Here is a 23,507-nt window from a genome sequence, read left to right on the forward strand (position 1 = left end):
CAATTTGTGCTTGTTTGCCTGCCCATATAAGTTGTAACACGAGTGATTTTATGCGACGGAATACTTCCCCGGGAGGTGTGATAGGTATGTTATTGAAGAGGTATAGGAGTTTGGGTAAGATATTCATTTTCACGATCGCTATACGATCCGCCAGGGATAACGGTAGTTGTATCCACCGCTTCACTTTTTCTTCCAGCCTGGAGATCGTTGTACCATAATTCGAAAGGATCACGACCTCAGGGTCTCTGTGGTATAGCAACCCCAGATACCTAATGGGATCAACCTGCCATTCTAGTGGGTAGTCAGTGTCTAGTGGAGTAGCCGTGTCCGTTAGTGGAATGATGGATGACTTGGGCCAGTTTATGGCCAGTCCCGAGTGGCCCCCAAATTTAATGCATTCTCTCAGTAGCGGATTCAGGTGAGTCGCAGGATCACAAACGTATAATAGCATGTCATCTGCATACAAAGAAATATTAAGAGGCCTGGATGGAAATTGTAAGGCTGACGATTTGTATTTTTGGCGAATCCGACATGCCAATGGTTCCAGCGCTAGGGTGAATAGCAGGGGTGACAGTGGACACCCCTGCCTTGTTCCACGTTCTATCGTGAAAGCGTTGGAGACGTACCGGTTCACCCTGACTCTAGCGCACGGGTTAGTGTATATCAGGGATACCCACTGTACAAAACGTTTGGGAAATCCCATTCTGTGTAGTATGGTAATCAGATAACTCCACTCAATAGAATCAAACGCCTTGGCGGCATCTAGCATAACCGCTACTGCGTTCATAGAGGGCTGAAGGTAGTGGGCCAGAGCAAAGAGTGTTCTAGCGTTGTGGGACGTGGCACGCATGGGTATAAATCCCGCCTGGTCAGGGATTACCAACTTTGTCATGAGAGTCGTCATACGGACCACCAGTATTTTTGCTAGGATTTTGGAATCAACGTTTATAAGCGACAGCGGCCGGTAGGAGTCGCATAGTTCAGGGTCTTTGGAAGGCTTTAGAAGAGTGATTATGACTGCCTCACGGAGCGTGTGGAGTAGTTCTGCCTGCTCAAATGCGGCACCGTATAAGGCCACTAGGTGAGGAGCTAAAATATCTACGTACTGTTTGTAAAATTCGTTAGTGTACCCGTCAGGACCGGGTGTTTTCCATTGGGCAGTGATTTTATCACATCTGTGACTTCCTCTACCGTTATGGGTAAGGCTAGGTATTCTTTCTGCCCATCCGATAACCACGCTATTGCCACATGATCCAAGTAACTAAGTGTCTCCTCTGTTGAAGTTGTCGGTTGTGATTTATACAATGCCCCATAGGTGTCAACAAAACATTTGAGGGTATCAGAGGCTTGCGTCTTCAGAGTTACAGCCGTGTGTGCCCTACCCTCGCATATCTTTGCTGCCAATACCCTGCCAGGCCTGCCTCCCTCTCCGTATGATATAGCTGTGTGCTTTTTATCTAAGTATTTTATCTCATCATCCACAAATGTTTGATGTTCTGTGTGTAGTTGACGGAGCTCCCCTAAGAGTGTGACGTCCTGAGTATCCTCGAAGGCTCTCTCCAACTCCTTCATGCGCGTTTCGCAGCGTTTAATTTGCTGACGTATGTCCCGTAGAATGCCCACCGTGGTACTCATACACACGCCTCTCAGCGTAGCCTTAAAGGCTTCCCACAGTAGCCCCGGGTCCTCTACAACTGGTTCGTTTATCTGAAAATAGTCCTTGATCGCTTTAAGAATGGTATCAGCGTAAACCGTGTCCGATAAAGCGCGAGAGTTAAACTTCCAGTGAAAGGGTGGTGGCGTGTAATTCGGGATTGTGATGTGCAACAATACGGGATTGTGGTCTGAGAGTGTTCTAGGGAGAACCTGTATGTCATGTGTCCACAGCGTAATGCTCTCCGTTCCCAGCCAGTAGTCAAGACGTGACCAGCTATTGTGGATGGCCGAGATGTGTGTAGCGCCCGGTATATCAGGGTATCTGTGCCTCCACACGTCCGTCAAACACAAGTCCTGTATCATGTGAAAGAGGCTAGTCCTAGCTTGTTTGTGTGGTTCAGTGGAGTGTGGGGAGCGGTCAGCCTCATCCACCAACGCCATATTCCAGTCTCCGCCACAAATAATGTGAGTGTCTGTTAGTGTCTGTAAGTGTCCCCATAGCTCTTGGAAGAACTCAGGTGCATCTATGTTAGGTCCGTATACATTAAGCAATGTTAACCTCTGCCCCCGGAGTGTGCCGGTAATAAGGACATATCTACCATTAGGGTCCTGTATCACCTTTTGTGTCGTGAAATTAACGCCCTTCCTGACCAAGGTCATCACCTCCCTTGAATACGATGAATAGCTGGCCGTGTAGACCGACTCCGCCCAGCGTTTGCCTATGGACTGATGCGTGTTAGGCGCGATGTGTGTCTCCTGCAGTAGGGCCACGTCTATCTCCCATCTGTTTAAATAAGCAAATATCTGTCGCACCTTTTTAGGCTGTGTGAGGCCCCGGACATTCCATGAGATGAGATTGATACGATTTCTACTTGTAGCCTTTGTACTCTGCGTCATTGAGAGAGTGGAAGCAAAGATACCCACAACAACATATTAATCTGATCATGGCCCTTATACACTGCCATACACGTGGTCGCATATGTTCTTGTAAACAGTTATCGTACACCAAAAAATCAAGTAATATACTCCAGATGACTTGGTCTCTTAATGGTAACAACACCCCAACCCACCTACCCCCACCCACTCCAGCAACCCAATCATGCCAAAGCCATTTTCCCATTCTAACCATTCCCCGCATCCCAACAAAACTTTCTGCAGCTCCCATTAGAACAGAACCATACTAGGGGAAACCCTTGTGGAGGTCCGCTTGGGGCACAACTCAACATCCAACTTAATGGACGTGGACGGCTCTAGTAGCATTTGTGTTACACATGCGTGTGTCATCTGGAAGGCCCAATGCCTCCTACGCCCAACATATTTCTGCATATAGAATTTGAGCGGTGTTAAAAAGTGTCATGCTGCTATACAACACGTCATAGATGTATAGGCGATCAAGCACATTCACGTAGAGAGGCCAACAGAGTGTGATGAACTTAACAACCAGCCCTTCGACCAGGCTAGAACAAGGATCCCTGCAGCGCTCACAATGCCAGTGTCATTAAACATGTGTGGCTCGCGCCACCTTCAGGGGTCTCCATACTGTAGTCGTATGTTACAGCTCATGTGCGCTTTCAAGACTGTACCCGGGGACCCATGCAGCAAATACTTAGCGGGCTATGAAATGTTTATATGCGCTCAATAGAGTTCAGCATAGCACTTGTGTCCCACATTTTCTGTGATAGCATGTATACTGCATGAATGACGGCACATTGTCTCTGAGCGGCCATAAGTCCGCCTCTGCCCCTCAGGAAAGTATGTTATGTGTCAAGTATTAGCTACAAACCCCCATATCCCCATACCAGGTGGTGAGATCAACAATTCACTGTTTAAAGTGACTGAAAAAACCTTACCGCTGTCCATCAACGTTCGTTTGTCAGCCATTATTGTCCCTCAGTCCGAATCTATGTGCTGTTCTTCTCGTGCTTTAGTTTTAGCCTGTTTCGCAGCCTTTTTAACAAACTCTTGCGCCGCCTTTGGATTTGATAGAATGACTGCTTTACCTTCCCACATTACTCGGAGCTGAGCCGGGTACAGCATAGAATATTCAATATGGAGATCCCTGAGCTTGGCCTTCACGGACGCAAATTCCTTCCTTGCCTGCTGGACTGCGACGGTGTGATCCGGACAAAATTCCAGCTTGTTACCTTGATGGATGATGGGCCCCTTCTCTCGCGCAAGTCTGAGGATGGCATCTCTGTCACGATAATTCAATATTCGCGCCACAATGGGTCGCGGCGTAGCACCTGGTGGAGGACGTGGCGCCAAGGACCTATGAGCCCTCTCGACTATGAAGATGGAGGATAGGGCCTCTGGACCAAACAGTTCAGTGCACAGTTGTTCTACATATAGTTCCATGCGTCCCGTGTTTGTTGTTTCCGGTACGCCTGTAATGCGCACATTATTGCGTCTTGAACGCGCTTCCAATTCCTCCTCCTTCGCACGGATCACCTCCAGAACCCGCTCCATGCCATTGCATTTGTTGCGGTAGTTTGGTCTGCCCTGTTCCCATGATGCACTGGGCCAGGGTCAGACTAATTTGCATGTAGCCAGGTTCTGAGCTGGGATGGTGCAGTGAGCTAAAAAACGGTGATGGATCAAGCCCTGATCTTTGGACTGGGTAAGAGTGGTCTGCTTAATTCAGAGACTCTGTTCATCACCACCCCCTTTTCTGAATCGTTTTTGTCCACCATAAGCGTGGAAGGGTATACTCATATGTGAGTCCCTTGCTCATTGCACCATCAGAATTCAAGCAAGCCGGGCCGAAGACGGCTGAAATGCCAGAAACCGGTCCCCGGAAGCTTGTTTCCTTCCCAGTATAAGAATTGGCTTGGTAGTTTGGTCTGCCCAGTTCCCATGATGCACTGGGCCAGGGTCAGACTAATTTGCATGTAGCCAGGTTCTGAGCTGGGTTGGTGCAGTGAGCTAAAAAACGGTGATGGATCAAGCCCTGATCTTTGGACTGGGTAAGAGTGGTCTGCTTAATTCAGACACTCTGTTCATCACCACCCCTTTTCTGAATCACCTGCTGCTTTTGTCCGTCACTTGGGGTCTTTGTCTGCGACTGTGGGGCTCTGTCACGCTATGGTGACGGTCTTGTGTGGTCCGAGTTGTGTCGCCACGTGTGGGGTTAGTGAAATGACGCACCGCAGGTGCCGCGTCTTAAATCTTGCACTATTGGCGTTACAGGTCTTAGCAATGGACTGTGGGTCAAAAGGTCTGCTGTAGCATCATCATGGTGGTTCCAACGCCGTATCTCCATAGACGGGCCGGGGCCCCGAGGACTCAGTTCGCGCTCTTCGCGTTTTGAATGTCAGTTATGTGCGCCGTACATGAAGCATCGCCTAGAGTCCTGACCCTCATCACTTGTCCCTACCAGCGCTGATATACTGCGGGCCTCTATCTGTTTTATGTGGACAATCCGGGTTCCCCCTGTCCGCGCTATCGGTGTTCACTGGCCGATCCTCGACACACTGGGCGCCGCCATTTAAGGGGATTGGTGCTCAAGCGGGATGCTCGCCGCCCCTGTTTTCCGTTTGGGTCTTTGTTGTCAAGTGCGTGATTCTGGAGCGTAAAAGTGGTGGTCTGTTGTGATCATGGACGTGTCACTTTGTGCGTCATTAAAGAAGCGCTGTTTATTAGAGAGTCTTGCATAGCGCAATTATCGTGTCATGCACAATATAGGCTGTTGGTAGCCCTGAGTTCCACAATCATCTGCAGGCAAATTTCACTGCAATGTCATTCCCATGGTGGTATGTACGTTATTCTACCGCGTACAGCCCCGGAGCACAGAGGACCCAGTCCGCGCCTTTGCTTTTATATGAAAGTGGCGCCATAGACAAGCGCGCCGGCCATGTCACTTCTCCCAGCGGTTCACCGCCACATTTCTCGCCGCTTTCCGCTGCTCTGTCGCACGGTATCGCCGTGTCCTCCCCACTCTCTCTAACGATGTAAGTGCTGGTCGAGCTCCGTCTCACAGGGCGCCGCCATCTTGTCTCGGCCGGTCCCCGAATGGTGAAGTGGAATAGTGCCGCTTATTGCTGTCTTGAAACCCGGACAGCAGTCATCAGGACACTCAACTCGCTCTCCAATCGCTCAGACTCCACCGGTTTCCCGGCATCGGATCACAGTGTCCCACTTACTGTTAGGCTCTGGGGGAAGGCTTGTTGTGGAGCGCGGTGGTCGCCATCTTGTCCGCTGCTCCGCACTGACTACCTAGTTTCTCCGATTTCTCCAATTATCATTTCATCAGCCTTTGATCGCACTGTCCAAAATGTGCCCGCTTCATTCAGACACCTATTTTTGCCATTTGGTGGCGTTTTCGTGAGCGTTCAGATGGGCGCAATCCAGTTCGATGTCGGCGATGACGTGATAGAAAGAAGATTTGATGGGTGGAATGCTTTAATGCCCAGATATGGGTACTGTGCTGACCGCGCCTTAGTACTCAAACTGAACCCTACTGACAAAGCTTGAATAGGTTGAAACTGGTTTGGGGTTCATTGTGTTCCAGTTCTGTGGGGACCTGGCCTGATAGTTGGGGCTGGCCTGGGCTGATAGGTCCGGATCAACACTAATTTGCATATGCCTGCTTTTGGTCTGCAGTGGCATGGCGAGCAAATAAACGATGGACTGGATTGCGGCTGAGACAAATTCAAACAATTCACACATTACTTTTTTATTTTCCTCAGCCTAGTATTCTAGCACAAATTATATCAACTCAATATTAACTAAAGCTCTTTCTGTGACTTTCAAAGAGTTACTAAATGACATACCAAATTGAAGTCTTTGTGCATTGAAAGCGAGTAGGGCATGGCACTTGAACCAGTATTCCTTGTTACCTGAACACCAAAGCACTTGATTTCGGCCAAGTTGGAAAATGACTGAGGGTGTGATTATAAATTTGGCGGTAAGGGAACCACCATCAAAACGGCAACGGAAACCCCACTGCCTAGTTGGTGGTCCGCCTGCCGTATTGCAATGTTGGTGGTTTGCAGAACGAAAGAACACCTGAGCGCCACCGACAGCCATTCCCCGACCGCCTCGATGGCGGTATGGGGAAAGCAGCTACCAGAGGGCGGTATAGACAAGTTAATTGCCATCAGAATTACGAGTTGGCTTTCCTTCAAGCCGACCATGGCGGGAAGACCGCCTGCTTCGAGTCAGCAAAAGTGAAGGAATTTGGTTGCAAACTCCCTCATTTCCTATTCCTTACCTTCAGTCTCTCCACGTGGATCCCTTCCTCCAGGGTACCTCTTCACAGCAGCATCTTGACCCCGAGGAAAACGACCCTGTTGGCGCTGAAATCTAGGTAAGTCCGTTTTGTTATATTTATCCATTGACTGGACTGGGCACATATAGTTTGGACTCCGGCAATGGGAAAGTATATGCCATGTATGTCATGTATATGTCAGTATATGTCATGCATATGTATACATTTAGCACTTGTGCAGTCAAAATATACACTCCTGCATCGACACATATGGAAAAATATTCCCCACCATTGGAAATACCACTGCTGGCCCAGTGGTGGCATTGTAATATGGCGGGCAGAAGACTGCCGCCAGTACAGTCTTCTTGGAACAGCCGCAGCGCCGATATTGTGGTAAGACCGCCGAACTAGTAATCAGGCCTTGAAGCATTTTGCTATCCCACAAACAGTCCTACTGGCCTTGAAGTGTTACAGTTCAATCAAAATTAAGGTGGAGTAAGTACAAGCAGTTTGTTACACTTTTTCTCTCTCATTAGAAAAGTCTTTAACAATTTTCAGCTCTGCAAGGAAAGTATTCATGTTAGTCCTATGGATAAATAATTGATTGGGAAAGGCTCTAATACTTTTGTATATCAGCAGAAATAGTAACAGAGCAAATGCTTTGATTATAAACATTCATTTGAGATGGGCAGATATAGCGCATCACTTAGGTAAATGTGCTCTAGGATATGTATAAGTTCCCTATCTAAATACAGTTTCTCAAAACTGGATTACAACTAACCAAACCAGCAAAAGGCACTGAATGAAGCTCTGGACTATTTGCCTGTGAAATGTGATGCACTTTTTCTTTTGCCGTTTATGAATAATTAGAGGACAAAATTCCATACTAGGATGCAATCGAGACAAATTCATTTTTTACACCCCCTAAGCATTCCCGCCGCAGTGCTTACGCACTACATTTTGCATTAACATCGAAAGGGATTCAAACATTTCCTTCAAAACATTTGGTGTATATTAATCACTGAGGCCAAAATGATAAGAGATCACTAATGTGCCTTTTCAATGGAAATGGAACTCATATTTCAACCTTAAGTGCAAAGGCATCTCTGTAATCCATTATGGATTACTACATTTAAAATACAGTGATCATCCAATCGCAAACAAATCTTGCTTCCTACTTGTGATCAGAAAAGCCTTCCTAATTGAATATAAAGAAACCTTTTTTACTTGTTCTTTAGAACAGTGGAGAGTGTATCTGAAAGCGCCATACTATCTTCAGCTCATACGTAAACAACATTTGTAGCTTGCCTATTTTAAAAACTGCTTTCTCGTATGTTTCAAAGTTTGTCAAACTTTAAAATATTCAGAAATTGTATGATGATAATAATGTGATTCTATTTTGCATTAACATATTCTTAAAAACTGGGAACATGTTCCCCTGTGAATATCATGGGCTCCTAAGGAAGAATTAAGACATTGTGGCATCAGTTTCAAAGGGTTCGTCAATAAATAAAAATGTTTTTTTGATGAGACTTCTCCTTTTTATATAATGGATAACACATCTTACCTTTGCTAATAACTCACGATTTATCTTAAAGTTTATTGCTCCATGGCCTGAGCTTATCTCGCTCACTACTGCATCACACTTCAACTGAAAGAAAAAAATTAAACAGTGGTGTAAATAACAAGTACGAAATAGTAAGAAATGTGATATGAACAACAATGTGTGTTGAAAGTATGTAGGTTATATGTTAGAAGTATTTTAATTGGCGTAATGCCTTTCCATTTGAACCCACCATTGAATGATGCGTATGTATGTTTGCCTTATAGTTTTGCACCTAAAAGACTTGTTCTGCCCAAGGTTTTTCGTGGCAGTGCAAAAAGACACTATAAGATTTAGATGCTGCGAAACACACTCCCTAGAGGCTTCCCAACAGGTGATATTAGCTGCTTGTTTTTTGGGCAGCAAACCAAATAGTGGTTAGTTTTGAAGACTGCAATATTTGCTCTACAACTGATGAATTATTTTACTTGACTTGCATTTCTACATCTATGAACCCTGCAACAAATCTGTTTATAGATTTTTCAAACAGCAATAGCTTTGCTTTGAATGAGGGCCAATGCTATAAGCAATAGGTTATAAAATGGAGGTACAAAATTATGCTACTTAAAATATGAAGCCTACGTCTAGGTAATAGATTCCTTGTCCAAGAAACCAGCTTTAACATTTCACTGAGCAGAACGCACATATCGCATATGCTTGAGAGAGCGCAATTTGAATATATAGTATATAGTAACCATATTTAGACGTATATGTTATAAACGTAGGAATGAAACGCATATCGTAATGTACAATTGACAACTATAACGTAAAGGCCAACGAAAAGTGATAACATAATATAGGAAATGTAAGTGTATTCATATGTTAAACATGCATTAGATTTAGAAGGCCCGTATACATGATGGGTAGATGTAGAAATGTGTATGAAATGTAGAACATGCACAGTAGAATTCGTGTATGTGTGTAACCTTAAATGTGTAACTTTACATTGGGAGAAGCGGCGAGAAATAACGTGGAAAGGTGTAAACGTGGAGAAACGTGGATAAATGTATAGGTTATACTCTATACAGTCGTATTCTATGTAGTATATATTTGATGTAGAATGTTTAAGTATAACTAAGGCTTTTGCTAAAGTACGAATATATAAATGTATGCCAAAGGTTATACTGTGTAGAGGGCTTTTGTAGGAATGCTGGAAGAGTTTAGGTCATTTGTGTTTATAACCTAACTGGTCAAGAGTTCGAAGGAGCATAGTCACATGAATGTAATTTAGTGGTCTTGTGAAGGTCGTAAATAGCTTGATGTGGACATGAGAGCCGAGAAGTCTAGCACTTGTTAGAGTTAAGGTGACAATGCCGGACGGAGCTTATTGCTCGAACGTGAGGAGAGACACTTTGACTATAGACTATGTTTTGACAAGACCATTCACAGGACCTAGCAGGGTCAAGTAAGAGACATAGAGTTAAGGCCTTGTCTAAATTCATATGTTACATGATCTGAAAGAATCAATAAAAGTCGACGATGAGATGATGGAGATGACATCTGAAGAAAAAGGTCAACTTAACGGACGACGCAAGGAGTGGACCAATGGAAGAAGCAGGAAGTTGACATCATCGGGGAAAGTCCGTGGTGGGCGTCAAGGGGCGTTCCACCCACATGGTGATTGTGTATTTTAGGGACAGCACCCCGGGGATAAGATAGCGAACAGCCGAGTAGGGAGCTCAGAGAGAGAAAGGCAAGGGTAGATGCCTTGAGCAGATGCGCTGAGAGATCAGAGCGCAAGGGAGCAGTAGGCCGAGGACCCTTAGAGAGCGGATGGGTAGGCAGATAGGGTACTGCTTCTGAAACTTAAGATTTCCTTTAGAGGCTAAAGAGAGTTTGAACTTCTTTGGAAGTCAAACTGCTGACACCTTTTCAGGGAAGAAACTTGCGAAGTAGGATTGTCACATAGCATAGAGTAGGGACAGATTAACTTGATGATATTTTTTTATCTTACTGCAGATAACACAGAAGGAACCACTTCACACCGAAGCTTAAGCAGCTGAGATTTTAATTGATTTTGTATTTTGTATATTTTGAGATTTTATCCTGAGTGGATTGTATCGTATTCAAATTAATCTTTATATAAACTTTTGAAACTTCATCAGTTGTAAGTGGTCCTTCCGAGTGGCGTCAGTTAATGGGGTTTGTCTAACCAATGCGGGGGTGGTCCTTTCCTCAATGACAGATATAAGCGGTCCAAAACAGATGAATGAGATTCTTTATTAAATTTATCATAATCATAAATTGATATCAAAATCTCGTTCCCCGCAGTTGGTAGCAGAGGATGGTTATCTTCTTGAGGAAGACGACCTAGGCCAGGTTAGTTTACCCCAAGGTCCCTAGTCGTCGTCGACCAGAAGAAGAATTGCAGCCGAAGACGGTGCTGATGGTGCGTCGAGAGAAAAACAGCAGAGTCGGTCGAGAGTGAGTATAAGGGTCATGCGTTGTAAGATTGCGGTGTTTTATGTTGTTCCTGTGTTGTAATGTCAAGCGGAGTTGAATGCCTGTAGTGTGATTGAGGGAAAGTTGTGAGCGCGCGCAACTGGATGAAATCTTATGTCCAGAGGACTTAAGTGGTTCAGGTGTATCGAACACCTAGAGTAATTTGACTACCATTGAAAGGGGGTCATGAGGTACCATTGATTTCCCGACAGACCGATGATAGGGGGAGCGTATGTGTGAGTGAATGAGTAGCGGACGCTGGTCGGACGTTTACGGTGTGTAAGTAACCTATCAGTTGAGGCAAGTGTCCGACCGTAAGAGGAAAGACGCTGTGCCAGTTGAGGTAGCAATTACAGTAGACTGTGGCCGTACAGTCAGAGAAAAGTGATCGCTTGGACGGAAGTAGTCATTTTTCAATGTATGAACGAAAACGCATGTGAGATCGTGAGACGAGTTGAGAAACGAGGGAAGCTGCTGAAGAAGGGACAAGTGACGTCAGAGTAGAACCGTGCTGGGATAGGCTGATTAGCGAGAGTCGTACAGGGATTGGTGGGTGTTATCAAGTACGCAAATAAGTAAGAAATATCGTACGTTATCAAAATGAAGTGTTTTAAGGGTTTAGGAAAAATCTTTAAAAAGAAAAGGAGAAATTTATATGCCGGAGAAGAAGCTCCACCAGAAGGCACACCTGCATATCATATGGCAGTAAATGTAGGCTTACACTCGATATTATGGATTTCCGAGTGGCATAGGCTAACAGAAGGGCAAAAAGAACTAGCGTTCCCAAGATTTGGAACGTTTAAATTAGAAGTGTTGAACCAACTGAAGGCGACAATGCTTTCAATGAGACCTCTACCGAGGCCAACACAATTTGAAGCTCTTGGTGTGTGGTTTAGAACAGCACACGAAAGGGGCGTAAAGAGGCGACAAGAAAGAGTGAGAAGATCGGTAAAAGCAGTGCAGGATGCTAAATGGGACGACGAGGCTAAGAAATGGAGGGTACAAAAGATAGAAGCGGACAAACTGTTCACCATGATAGAGGCTACGGGAGAAAGGAAACCTCTAGAACAGGAAGATGAGGAAAGTGAGTCGGAGGAGGATCTAATAGACAGGTTGTTAACAGACAGACCACCTCCATATAGCGGTGAACTTGCGAGTCCCATATTACCGCAAGTAGACGGAACTAGGTGGGGAGAGTATAAGTCGATCCCGGTATCAGAGTGGGACGCTACTAAGACCGTAGAAATACCCCAAGCTAGTCCTGAACAGAGAGTGGTGGGAAGATTTGTGGTCCAGAAGGTGCCGGAGACGCAATGCGCTAGGTCATACCAAATGCCGGATGCTTTGCAGGTCCCGGTCACCATAGGCCCTATTGTGTCAATCTATAACCCAGAAGGGGTCCAGCAGGAGGAACAGGCACGATGGGACAATGAAAGAGCAGAAGGAGAGAATAGGAATGCCACGATGAATTCCCACAGGCAGATACGAGCACCAATAAGTCGGAGTACCCCATTTGATTCCGCAGCAGGTCCCAGGGTAGAACAGGGAGGTCGAAGAGGACCAATGGACTTAAGGGGACCAAAACCGAAAACCCATAAGGAATTAAGGGAATACCTGAGAGAATGGGATGCGGCCGAAGAGGCTCGGAATAAAAGTTTAGAAACGGGATCCGAGTGGAGAGAGCAGGATAACAGGATTCTCTCTCATTGTGGAGCTGGCGAAAGCAGCCCCGAGTGGGAGGGAGGAAGCCAAGAGAGCAGAAGAGATACTTATCCTACTGAGAACAGCAATAGGCTAATGTGCGAAGACAAAAGTGCAGGGGGTGGCGAAGTGCCTCGTGTCACCTTCAGTGAAGGGGAACATAGGACACAGGAGTACCGGAATACCTTCAGGTGCACACACCATGCCCCAGGTGAAAATGCGAGACATTGGAGTCACGGAAATATGGAGAGTCGCGAAGCGTCTCGACATACATCCGGGGACAGTGGAAGGAGTCATGGGAATTTAGGGAGTCGCGGAACATCTCGCCATGCATCCGGTGATCATGGAAGAGATCACGGGAACACGGAAGATCGGCGAGGGCCTTTCATTTTGTTAAGTGACACCAGACAACAAGCAAGTTATAATGGATTAGAACTGAACGGTGGATCCTATCTCACATCTGGAGAAACCGAGTCGAAAAATCGGAACGCAGGGTTGGGGGAAGGAGCCTTATTCCACCACACCCCACGGGACGATGGAAAGGCTTGGGATCTAGAAGGGTGGGAACGAAGAGATGGAAGGAAGACTCCTCATAACTCACCTGTGCTCAGGCGTAGGGCGCATAGTGGAGGTGAGAGGGATATGAGGGAGGAACATAGAACTGAAATGCTGAAAGCCGAAATAAAAGCGAAACGGCTTGATGTGATGAGTTTGAAGGCAGATCTGGATGAATTGATTGACGGTACAGTGTCATTAGAGAGATTAAACTCGTATACACCAGATGAGATACTGTTTCTATCCAAAGATATTACTCGAAGAGCGAGGTCAGTTCATGAGAACTTATCTAATTTAGCAAACAGGTACATGGTAGACCTGTCACGAACTAAGGCTTTACAGAGTAACCACAGGCTAACTTGCACAGATCAGGATTTGGATGACCGCAGAACGATCGCGCTGAAAGTACACATAAGGGAATTGATCGTAAGTATCAGAATATGGAGAGATCTAGATAGATGGGAGGAAAGATGGTCCAGAAAGGGCTCCGTTAGACGGAGTGTACTTGAGGGTTCCCAGGACACAGGCTTGATGCGAATGGAAGCTTTCCCTTTGCGAGAAATCGCGAACGGAAGTTACGTTCATGTGCCTTGGACTAGGGGGGATTTGGCGGCATTCACCAATTCCTTCCCAAAGCTTAGAGATAATCCTGTCGAGTGGTATAAGCAGGTAGAAAGATTCGTGAAGATTTCAAAGGTACTGTGGGTCGATTTGAACACACTGTTCGATATCGTAGTACCCGGAGACCTATGGACGGCGTGCAAGCTTAGTGTTGAATGGCCCACTCGTGAGCCATCAAGGGATACCCGGACGAATGGTCCATCTGATAGAGTCATGGAAAAGTACGAGAGAGTAATAACATGGCTAAAAGAGAAAGTGCCGGTACAAGACATAGACTGGGTAAAGATAGATCGGACTACCCAAGAGCCGAAAGAGACAGTGCATGAGTTTTACGAAAGATTGCTGAAAGCATTCAAGCAATACAGCGGGTTAGATGTGATGGATCCCAAGGACATAGGACAGTTTGTTTCAAAGTTTGTCCTCGGATTAAGACCAGAAATATGCCTAATGATCCAACAGCATCTGATCTGTTGGCAGAACAAACCTTTAGACGAGATTCTGAGGTATGCAAGGTATTGTAGTGACGAGATAGACTCTAAAGCAAAGAAGCTTAAAGAAAAGTTAATGCTAGTGCAAATGCAAGCTGCTGGAAAGGATAAACCACGGCAGCAGGGAACAGGAACGCAGGCAAAGAAACAGAATAATCAGAGCAGAGACGAGGAAGAAAGACCGAGACCGAGAATGGATATCGCGACACTGAAAAAGACGACGAGATGCCATCAGTGTAATGAGGTGGGACACTGGCGACGCGAGTGTCCTTACAATGTTGAGTCAGGGGAATTAGAGCAGGAGGAGGAAGAGGTCCAGAACAACGTGGTTAAGGGAGCCATAGTCCCGAAGGGCAGGCTTGTCAAAGGGGGGACTCAGACTCCTCGAGCCCCGTTTCCTCAACCACCTCGCATCACGAACGGAGGAAAAACCTACAGACAGATGCCATTGTTTGTAGGAGGAGAGGAATGTTACTACGTTGATCCTCTTACAGGGCAGCGGGCGAGTAGGGACGAAGACTGTACTCTAGGAGCCGCCTTGGAAGTAGATCAGAGAGGACCATACGTAGAGGCTGAAATAGCGGGATGTCCTACAACCTTTTTGGTGGATACAGGGGCCACTCGATCTACGTTGAGATCTGTGGTAGTCCCGGGTCTGCCAATGTCAGGAGAAACGGTACAGGTGGTAGGAGTTGCGAACAAAAGGATGACAAATCCCTTGACCGAACCAGTGTCAGTAAGAATAGGGAATTACAGTGACGAACATCAGTTTGTGATCTGCGACTCTAGTCCTGTGTGCTTATTAGGGAGAGATTTGCTGTGCAAACTGAATTGCACGATACATTGCACACCTGAGGGAGTAGAAGTGCAGACCAATGATGAGGACGCAGATTTCAAAGTTGTAAACTCAAGGGAATGTGTGGAACTTTATCCTACCTTAACAGTGGAGGAGCTTCCGCAAGACCTAAGAGAGAAAGTCTCAGCTGAGGTATGGGATTTTACTGGGGAAGAAATTGGATTGATCAAAGGAGTAGACCCGGTAAAAATCTTGGTAAGACCCCATGCTGAGTACCCAAGAACCCCACAGTATAAGCCAACGCCAGAGACGATTGCAGGGATCAAACCTGTGATCGAATCTATGATTAAGCAGGGAATACTGAAGGAGATCGTGGGCAGTCCGTGTAACTCCCCGATCATGGGTTTGCAGAAACCTAGTGGAAAATACAGAATAGTGCAAGATCTTCGGAAGATTAATAACATTGTTGTCTCATGTTGTCCAGTGGTACCGAATCCATCAGTCATATTGTTTCAGATACCGTTCCAAGCTGAATGGTTCACAGTGATAGATTTGTGTCAGGCTTTCTTTTCGATACCATTAGATGAAGAGAGCCAATATCTTTTCGCTTTCAAGCTGGAAGATCGCGTCCTAACATGGTGTCGTATCCCTCAGGGGTATACAGAGAGCCCATCGATCTTTAACCAGTTATTGAAACGGAATCTTGAGAGTCTAGTACTGCCCAAGAATTCAGTTCTGGTCCAGTACATAGACGACCTCCTAGTTGCGTCAGAAACTGAGGAAGCTTGCAAGGAAGACACCATCACCTTGTTAAATCACTTGGCCGAGAACGGGCACAAGGTGTCTCCAAGTAAGTTGCAATATTGTAAGACTGAGGTGCAATACTTGGGCCATAGGATTGAAAAGGGAAAGCGGAAGGTGTCTCCGGACAGAATAGAGGCGATTATGAAAATGAACGCGCCTACAACACAAAGAGAAGTCAGGATGTTTCTAGGCATGGTTGGTTATTGTCGACAGTGGATAGCAAACTTTTCGCTGAAGGCAAAACCGTTATTACAACTGACGCACAAAGGAGTAAGTGATCCGGTACCATGGGACAAAGATTGTTTGATGGCGTTTTTGCAGCTGAGGGAGGACTTATGTCGTGCCCCGGCTTTAGGAATGCCAGATTACACCAAACCATTTTTGCTTTACTGCTGCGAAAGAGAGGGATGCGCTTTAGCGGTATTAGCACAGGTCCATGGAGATGCGCGCAGGCCAGTGGCGTACTTTTCGGCTACATTAGATCCAGTAGCCGCAGCGTTGCCCGGATGTCTCAAATCCGTAGCTGCAACGGGTGTCAGCATTGAACGATCTGAAAGCGTAGTTATGGGTCATCCGTTAGAAGTGTATGTACCACATTCTGTAGAACTGTTAATGACAAGGACGAAGACTCAGCATCTGACGAACAGCAGGCTCACACGCTACGAGCAGGTCATACTGGCTGCCGAGAATGTGACCCTAAAGAGATGCTCTGTCTTGAATCCTGCAACCTTGATGCCACTTCCGAATGAAGTAGACGACGAAAATTGTACAGAACATGACTGCCTCGATGTGACTGAACTATGTACCAAACCGAGACCTGATATCGTAGATGAGCCATTGACAGACCCAGACGAAATTTTCTTCGTTGATGGTTCATGCGTAAGAAACGATGTCGGTCAGCTGAGAGCAGCTTATGCAGTATGCACGATTACCAGAGTTATAGAAGCCGCTTGCCTGGAAGGAATACACTCCGCACAGGTAGCTGAAATTGTGGCTTTGACTCGTGCTTGCTTAGCAGGCGATAGACTTCGAGTCACTATATACACCGATAGTCAGTATGGATTCGGCGTAGTTCATGATTACGGGCAGTTGTGGTCTCAAAGAGGTTACATGACCTCCTCGGGTTCTCCTATTAGGAATGGAGAATTCGTGAAACTACTGTTAGAGGCTTTGCAAAAACCAATGGCCATAGCTGTGGTCAAATGTGTAGCTCATACCAAAAACACGGATTTTGTATCACTAGGAAATAAATATGCAGATGAGGTAGCGCGTTATTGCGCAGAGCAGGGATATTCTCACACTGATACAAAAGTGGGGGGAATCCAGGAAAAGACTGAATTGACCATGTTGTTAGACACGGTGGATACATGGGATGAACTGAGAGCAGTACAGGACAATGCACCAGATGATGAGAAAAAGGGCTGGGAAACAGCAGGGTGCGAAAAGAGTGAGATGAATTTCTGGGTGTCCGCCGATGGAAGGGCAGTTTTACCAAATGAACTAATTAGTCCAATGGCAAGGAAATTGCATGGATCAGCACACATAGGAAGAGATGCTATGGTGAGAGTATTCAGACAAACGTGGTTTAACCCTAAATTTAGAGTAGCGGCAGAAGCAGTGTGTCAGCGATGTACAATCTGTCAGCAACTAAATGTGGGTAAGAGAACACCAGTTACCTTGAGTCACATAGGAAGGTCTGGGGGGCCTTTCAATAGGATGCAGATTGACTTCATAGAAATGCCTCCATGCAACAGACTCAGATACGTGCTAGTGATTGTTTGTATATTTTCTAGATGGGTTGAGGCTTACCCTACACGTAGGTGCGATACACTTACAGTAGCAAAATTGTTACTTAGAGAGTTGATACCAAGATTTGGGGTGCCATCCTCTTTGGAATCAGACAGAGGAACTCATTTCAATAGCGAAGTGGTGAAGATGCTATGTTCAGCTTTAAATATCGATCAGAAGTTACACTGCAGCTATCGACCGGAAGCTTCAGGGATCGTAGAGCAAATTAACAGTACTATCAAGTCCAGACTGGCTAAAGTTTGTTCGTCGACATCCCTGAGTTGGCCAGACGCACTTCCAGTAGTTCTTATGAGTATACGTAGCACACCTGATAGAAGAACAGGCCTCTCTCCACATGAAGTGCTAATGGGGAGAGCTATGAGATTGCCATCGGTTCCGACTGCAGCGCTAGTGAACATCACAGACGATTTGATCTTGGACTACTGCAAGGGACTATCTGATGCCGTTAATTCTGTGTCCCTCCAGGTCCAGGCTGCAGAGGTTCCATCAGTACAAGACTTGTGCCATGACCTGAGTCCAGGAGACTGGGTCCTGGTGAAGAAGCATGTCAGGAAGAACTTCTTAGACGTGCGTTGGTGAGGGCCGTTTCAAGTCATACTTGTAACGAATACTGCAGTGAAGTGTGGAGGTCTGCCAAACTGGATACATGCCTCACACACCCGAAAAGTGCAAACACCTCCAGAAGACACAGCTCCTCTCTCGGATGAAAATCCGGCGGGAAGCGGAGAAGCCATAGAGGGGGAAAGCCAAGCTGTAGAGGTGATCGAAGAAGCTGAAACTGTGTTGGAACAGGGCGACGAAGGTCAGGACACGAGTGGGACCGAAGTTGCCTCAGGAGAAGAAAGTAATTGGGAATCCGACACAGATATCGGACAAACTGAGAGTGACCAAGAGACAGTTCCTGGAACAAGGAGCGGAAAGACAAAGAGTGAAGAAGCCAGTTGGCCGGAGAGAAGGAAAAGGCCAAGTTCGGAAAGGAAGAAGGAAAGAACTCTTGCCCCGATCGCTGAAGAATCGGATCAGGAGGACGAGACGACAGATTCAGGAACTGAGAGTCCACGAAGATCGAGAAGGGTACGTGTGCCCTGCAGAAGGTACGCCACCCCAGAGTGGACTTATCTAGCAGATGTATTGGGGACAGAAATCTGGGAGAGTGAAGAGTGTGAAAGTAATCAATCTCGATCCATTTGTGGCAGTGGAGATATGGATGTTGGCGCCTGGACTCGAGACTGAGGGGTTACTGACTTTCACACTTCCCATACCCCCACGTTTGAGTAAAATTCAAGATTTAGTGTTAAAAAGACTACAATTTCCAACAGTTGGTCAGCAAATGACCGAAGAAGAAGAAAAAGTTATTCGTTTTGAACTGTTAATTATTGTTGTGAAAGCTGCAGGTCCGAAAATAATTGTTGATGCATAAAAGACTTTTTGTACATATGTTATGAAGAAGAAGATAACCTAGCGCCGAGTGGAAAGAAGAATAAAATTAGGGATTACATTTAGAGGACAGAGAAGGGCTAGGGTTGTCTGCTGCTGAAAAGAGAAAAAGACATTGTGGTGAAAAGATACCTGTTGATAAAAAGCACTTTAAAAGACTGTGAAAGCAAACAAGCAACCAAAGACTGGAAAGAGAACTTTCGCTGGAGAACGAGGTACGCTGTTTTGATAACATGGAGAACGGCAACCCAAACAGAAAAGCTAGATGTATAGTAGGTACACTTATAGCAATAGTGATATTTCTCATAATCATAGTAGTAACGATATCTTACATAACAGGACATGAGAATGATAAAAGAATAGTGAATGTAAAAATTGTAACGACTTTGAAACCTGCTCTTGTGGGAAAGAAGGAGGAGAGCACTGTTACACGTGAAAAGGCGTTACTTACAGATGAAGCTCGTAGATTACACATAGACGAGTCACAGGGAAACTTTAGGTCAAATGCATATGCCAAATTATTGTATGAATATATCGATGCCATGGAGGCCAAAGATTGCTACGTTTGTATGCAATTGCCGGCTTCTGTAGACGAAGGCATTAGGTATCACCATCTCCCATTGACTTATGGGATCACATGTAGTTTACTGCTTAGTATTTTTTATGGTAGAGAAGGGTTTGAGTACTACTTTTCAAATTATGATTCGGTACTGCCTGAAGTTCCGAATTATAAGCAAATGAATAAGTGGGACTACTACAAAAAGGAAGATAGACTAGCTAAATTCTTTCTTCCTTGGGATACATTAGATACATCATATGCACGTAGAAATAATCTGACTTGCAAAGTATCGGAAGTAGAGAAAAGGTTTATAGCACAAGTAGATGATCGATGCAGACGGCAGAAGATTCTAAAAATGTCAGGACAATGGAAAATAGACTGGACAGAAGAAGAGAAAGCACACAGAAAGAAAGGTAGCAATGGTCCAATAGCACTGGATAAAACGCAGAAAGGAAAGTTATGTTTAACTCGAAGCAAAACGTATTATGAGAGTGAATTTGTAGGTGAAGTTAGTTGTGAGCACTCTTTCAGATTGGAGTACTACACAAAGGATTTTATGAAAGGGATGCAAGCTATTCCGAATGTGTATTTTGTATGTGGGAGAAATGCCTATGTAAAACTTCCAGACAATTGGTATGGTTCGTGTTACTTGGCAATTGTCTTCCCCAAAATATATCATGCAAGGGATTTAGCAATGATAGAAGGAAAGGCTTCGAGGAGAACGAAAAGGGAAGTAGGAGATGCAGAAGTAGTAGGAGATGTATTTGGAGCGATGTTTCCATTGTTAGGTTTGATTCTTAACGATGTTAAGATTAGAAGGTTAGCGACAGTCGTGGATAGATTGTCTGCCAGCACTGCAAGATCATTAATGTTAGTAGAAGGTGAAATGCAGTCGATTAGAGCAATGGTTTTACAGAACAGACTTGCTTTAGATGTAATATTAGCAAAAGAAGGCGGAGTTTGTAAGGCTTTGAAAGTTCAGGAATGTTGTACTTATATTCCTGATAATTCAAAACCACTTGAGAAAGTCATACAGAACATTACACAGATTCATCAAGAAATTGAAGATTTATCAAAAGTAAATGTTTGGGAAAAAGTAGGAAATGGAGTGGGTAAGGTTGGAAGTTGGTTTGCTAATATAGGCAAAGGCATATTTTGGTATATTTTGAAGCCTGTATTAATAGTATTAATTTGTATAATTACATTAGTAGGTTTAGTAAAATTGTATAAGTGGTATAGGTCGAACCAGTTACAAAGATCGATGAGAGACCAAGAAAGGAGACTAGCTGTTCTACAAGATCAACAGTATAAAAGTCTGAGAACACTTGAATCGATAAAAAGAGGAACAGATGTAACTAGTTCGGTATAAGTGGGGTATTCAAATTGCTTTAGTGATGACTCCTAAAAGTCATCAAAGGGGGGAACTGAGAGAGCGCAATTTGAATATATAGTATATAGTAACCATATTTAGACGTATATGTTATAAACGTAGGAATGAAACGCATATCGTAATGTACAATTGACAACTATAACGTAAAGGCCAACGAAAAGTGATAACATAATATAGGAAATGTAAGTGTATTCATATGTTAAACATGCATTAGATTTAGAAGGCCCGTATACATGATGGGTAGATGTAGAAATGTGTATGAAATGTAGAACATGCACAGTAGAATTCGTGTATGTGTGTAACCTTAAATGTGTAACTTTACATTGGGAGAAGCGGCGAGAAATAACGTGGAAAGGTGTAAACGTGGAGAAACGTGGATAAATGTATAGGTTATACTCTATACAGTCGTATTCTATGTAGTATATATTTGATGTAGAATGTTTAAGTATAACTAAGGCTTTTGCTAAAGTACGAATATATAAATGTATGCCAAAGGTTATACTGTGTAGAGGGCTTTTGTAGGAATGCTGGAAGAGTTTAGGTCATTTGTGTTTATAACCTAACTGGTCAAGAGTTCGAAGGAGCATAGTCACATGAATGTAATTTAGTGGTCTTGTGAAGGTCGTAAATAGCTTGATGTGGACATGAGAGCCGAGAAGTCTAGCACTTGTTAGAGTTAAGGTGACAATGCCGGACGGAGCTTATTGCTCGAACGTGAGGAGAGACACTTTGACTATAGACTATGTTTTGACAAGACCATTCACAGGACCTAGCAGGGTCAAGTAAGAGACATAGAGTTAAGGCCTTGTCTAAATTCATATGTTACATGATCTGAAAGAATCAATAAAAGTCGACGATGAGATGATGGAGATGACATCTGAAGAAAAAGGTCAACTTAACGGACGACGCAAGGAGTGGACCAATGGAAGAAGCAGGAAGTTGACATCATCGGGGAAAGTCCGTGGTGGGCGTCAAGGGGCGTTCCACCCACATGGTGATTGTGTATTTTAGGGACAGCACCCCGGGGATAAGATAGCGAACAGCCGAGTAGGGAGCTCAGAGAGAGAAAGGCAAGGGTAGATGCCTTGAGCAGATGCGCTGAGAGATCAGAGCGCAAGGGAGCAGTAGGCCGAGGACCCTTAGAGAGCGGATGGGTAGGCAGATAGGGTACTGCTTCTGAAACTTAAGATTTCCTTTAGAGGCTAAAGAGAGTTTGAACTTCTTTGGAAGTCAAACTGCTGACACCTTTTCAGGGAAGAAACTTGCGAAGTAGGATTGTCACATAGCATAGAGTAGGGACAGATTAACTTGATGATATTTTTTTATCTTACTGCAGATAACACAGAAGGAACCACTTCACACCGAAGCTTAAGCAGCTGAGATTTTAATTGATTTTGTATTTTGTATATTTTGAGATTTTATCCTGAGTGGATTGTATCGTATTCAAATTAATCTTTATATAAACTTTTGAAACTTCATCAGTTGTAAGTGGTCCTTCCGAGTGGCGTCAGTTAATGGGGTTTGTCTAACCAATGCGGGGGTGGTCCTTTCCTCAATGACAGATATAAGCGGTCCAAAACAGATGAATGAGATTCTTTATTAAATTTATCATAATCATAAATTGATATCAAAATCTCGTTCCCCGCATGCTTATTGGGTCAGCATAGAAGATTCTTGAATCAGATTAGGGTCAGTAAGTATGCATGACACTGAGCAGTGTTCTACTGGACAAATCAAGTCATTGTGATTGCTGTAGATGTCTCCGTGACCTGCCTTGCTCTCAAATACGAAAGGGACTTCAGGATGAGGCATTTTTAACCAAATGGGGTGTATGAATGCTTTTATCAGCAGCCATCAGTGAGCTATGACCTTATGAGCAGTCTGGTTTGTGGGTACAAGAACACATTTATTGAGAAAAATGGGACATTGTACCTAAATGGAGTAAATAACTGAGATAGACGGTTTTAAGTTGCTATGGGGATGAGCATTGATCATTCTCTTTACACGTTGCTGTGCACAGGTTAAAGTAACAAAGGAAAAAAGGTTTAAATGTGATATTGCCAGCTGGGGTGAACTTATCTAAAGCAATGGGATCCTGCAAACAATGGTGTCAATCAGTTTAGGACTGCTGCTGGAGATAATATTGACAAAAAGACCAGCATGCTCTTCGGCCCTTAGTTGCAGTTGAAGGTAACATTATAGGTAGATTAAGTCATGTCATATAGTAAAAAAGAACCTTAACTTGGTGCACTAAACTTACCCAACCGAACCTTGTGTAAGAAGCAGAAAGCAGCCTATTCTCAGAGAGGCATGAGGCTGTAGCCAGAGACCTACACTTTCCATTGCTGCACAGTTTTACAGAGAAAGTTTGAGTATGGCCAGTTGGCATCCTTCAAAGCAGAATTCAATCTGTTAGATTTCAACAAGATCGATATAACAA

At 44.6% G+C, this 23,507-nt stretch overlaps 1 protein-coding gene across 1 annotated transcript in view; it reads right to left on the minus strand.

The window, feature by feature from the left end:
* Nucleotides 1-23,507, minus strand: part of RARS2 (arginyl-tRNA synthetase 2, mitochondrial) — a 273,941-nt gene that overhangs the window by 198,327 nt on the left and 52,107 nt on the right. The window contains exon 4 of the mRNA XM_086926598.1: nucleotides 8,430-8,513. Within this exon, the coding sequence (XP_086782724.1) occupies nucleotides 8,430-8,513 (84 nt within the window). The remainder of the gene's footprint in view (nucleotides 1-8,429; nucleotides 8,514-23,507) is intronic.

Source organism: Lissotriton vulgaris, chromosome 6 (genome assembly GCF_964263255.1).
Source record: "Lissotriton vulgaris chromosome 6, aLisVul1.2, whole genome shotgun sequence".
Lineage (NCBI taxonomy): Eukaryota > Metazoa > Chordata > Amphibia > Caudata > Salamandridae > Lissotriton > Lissotriton vulgaris.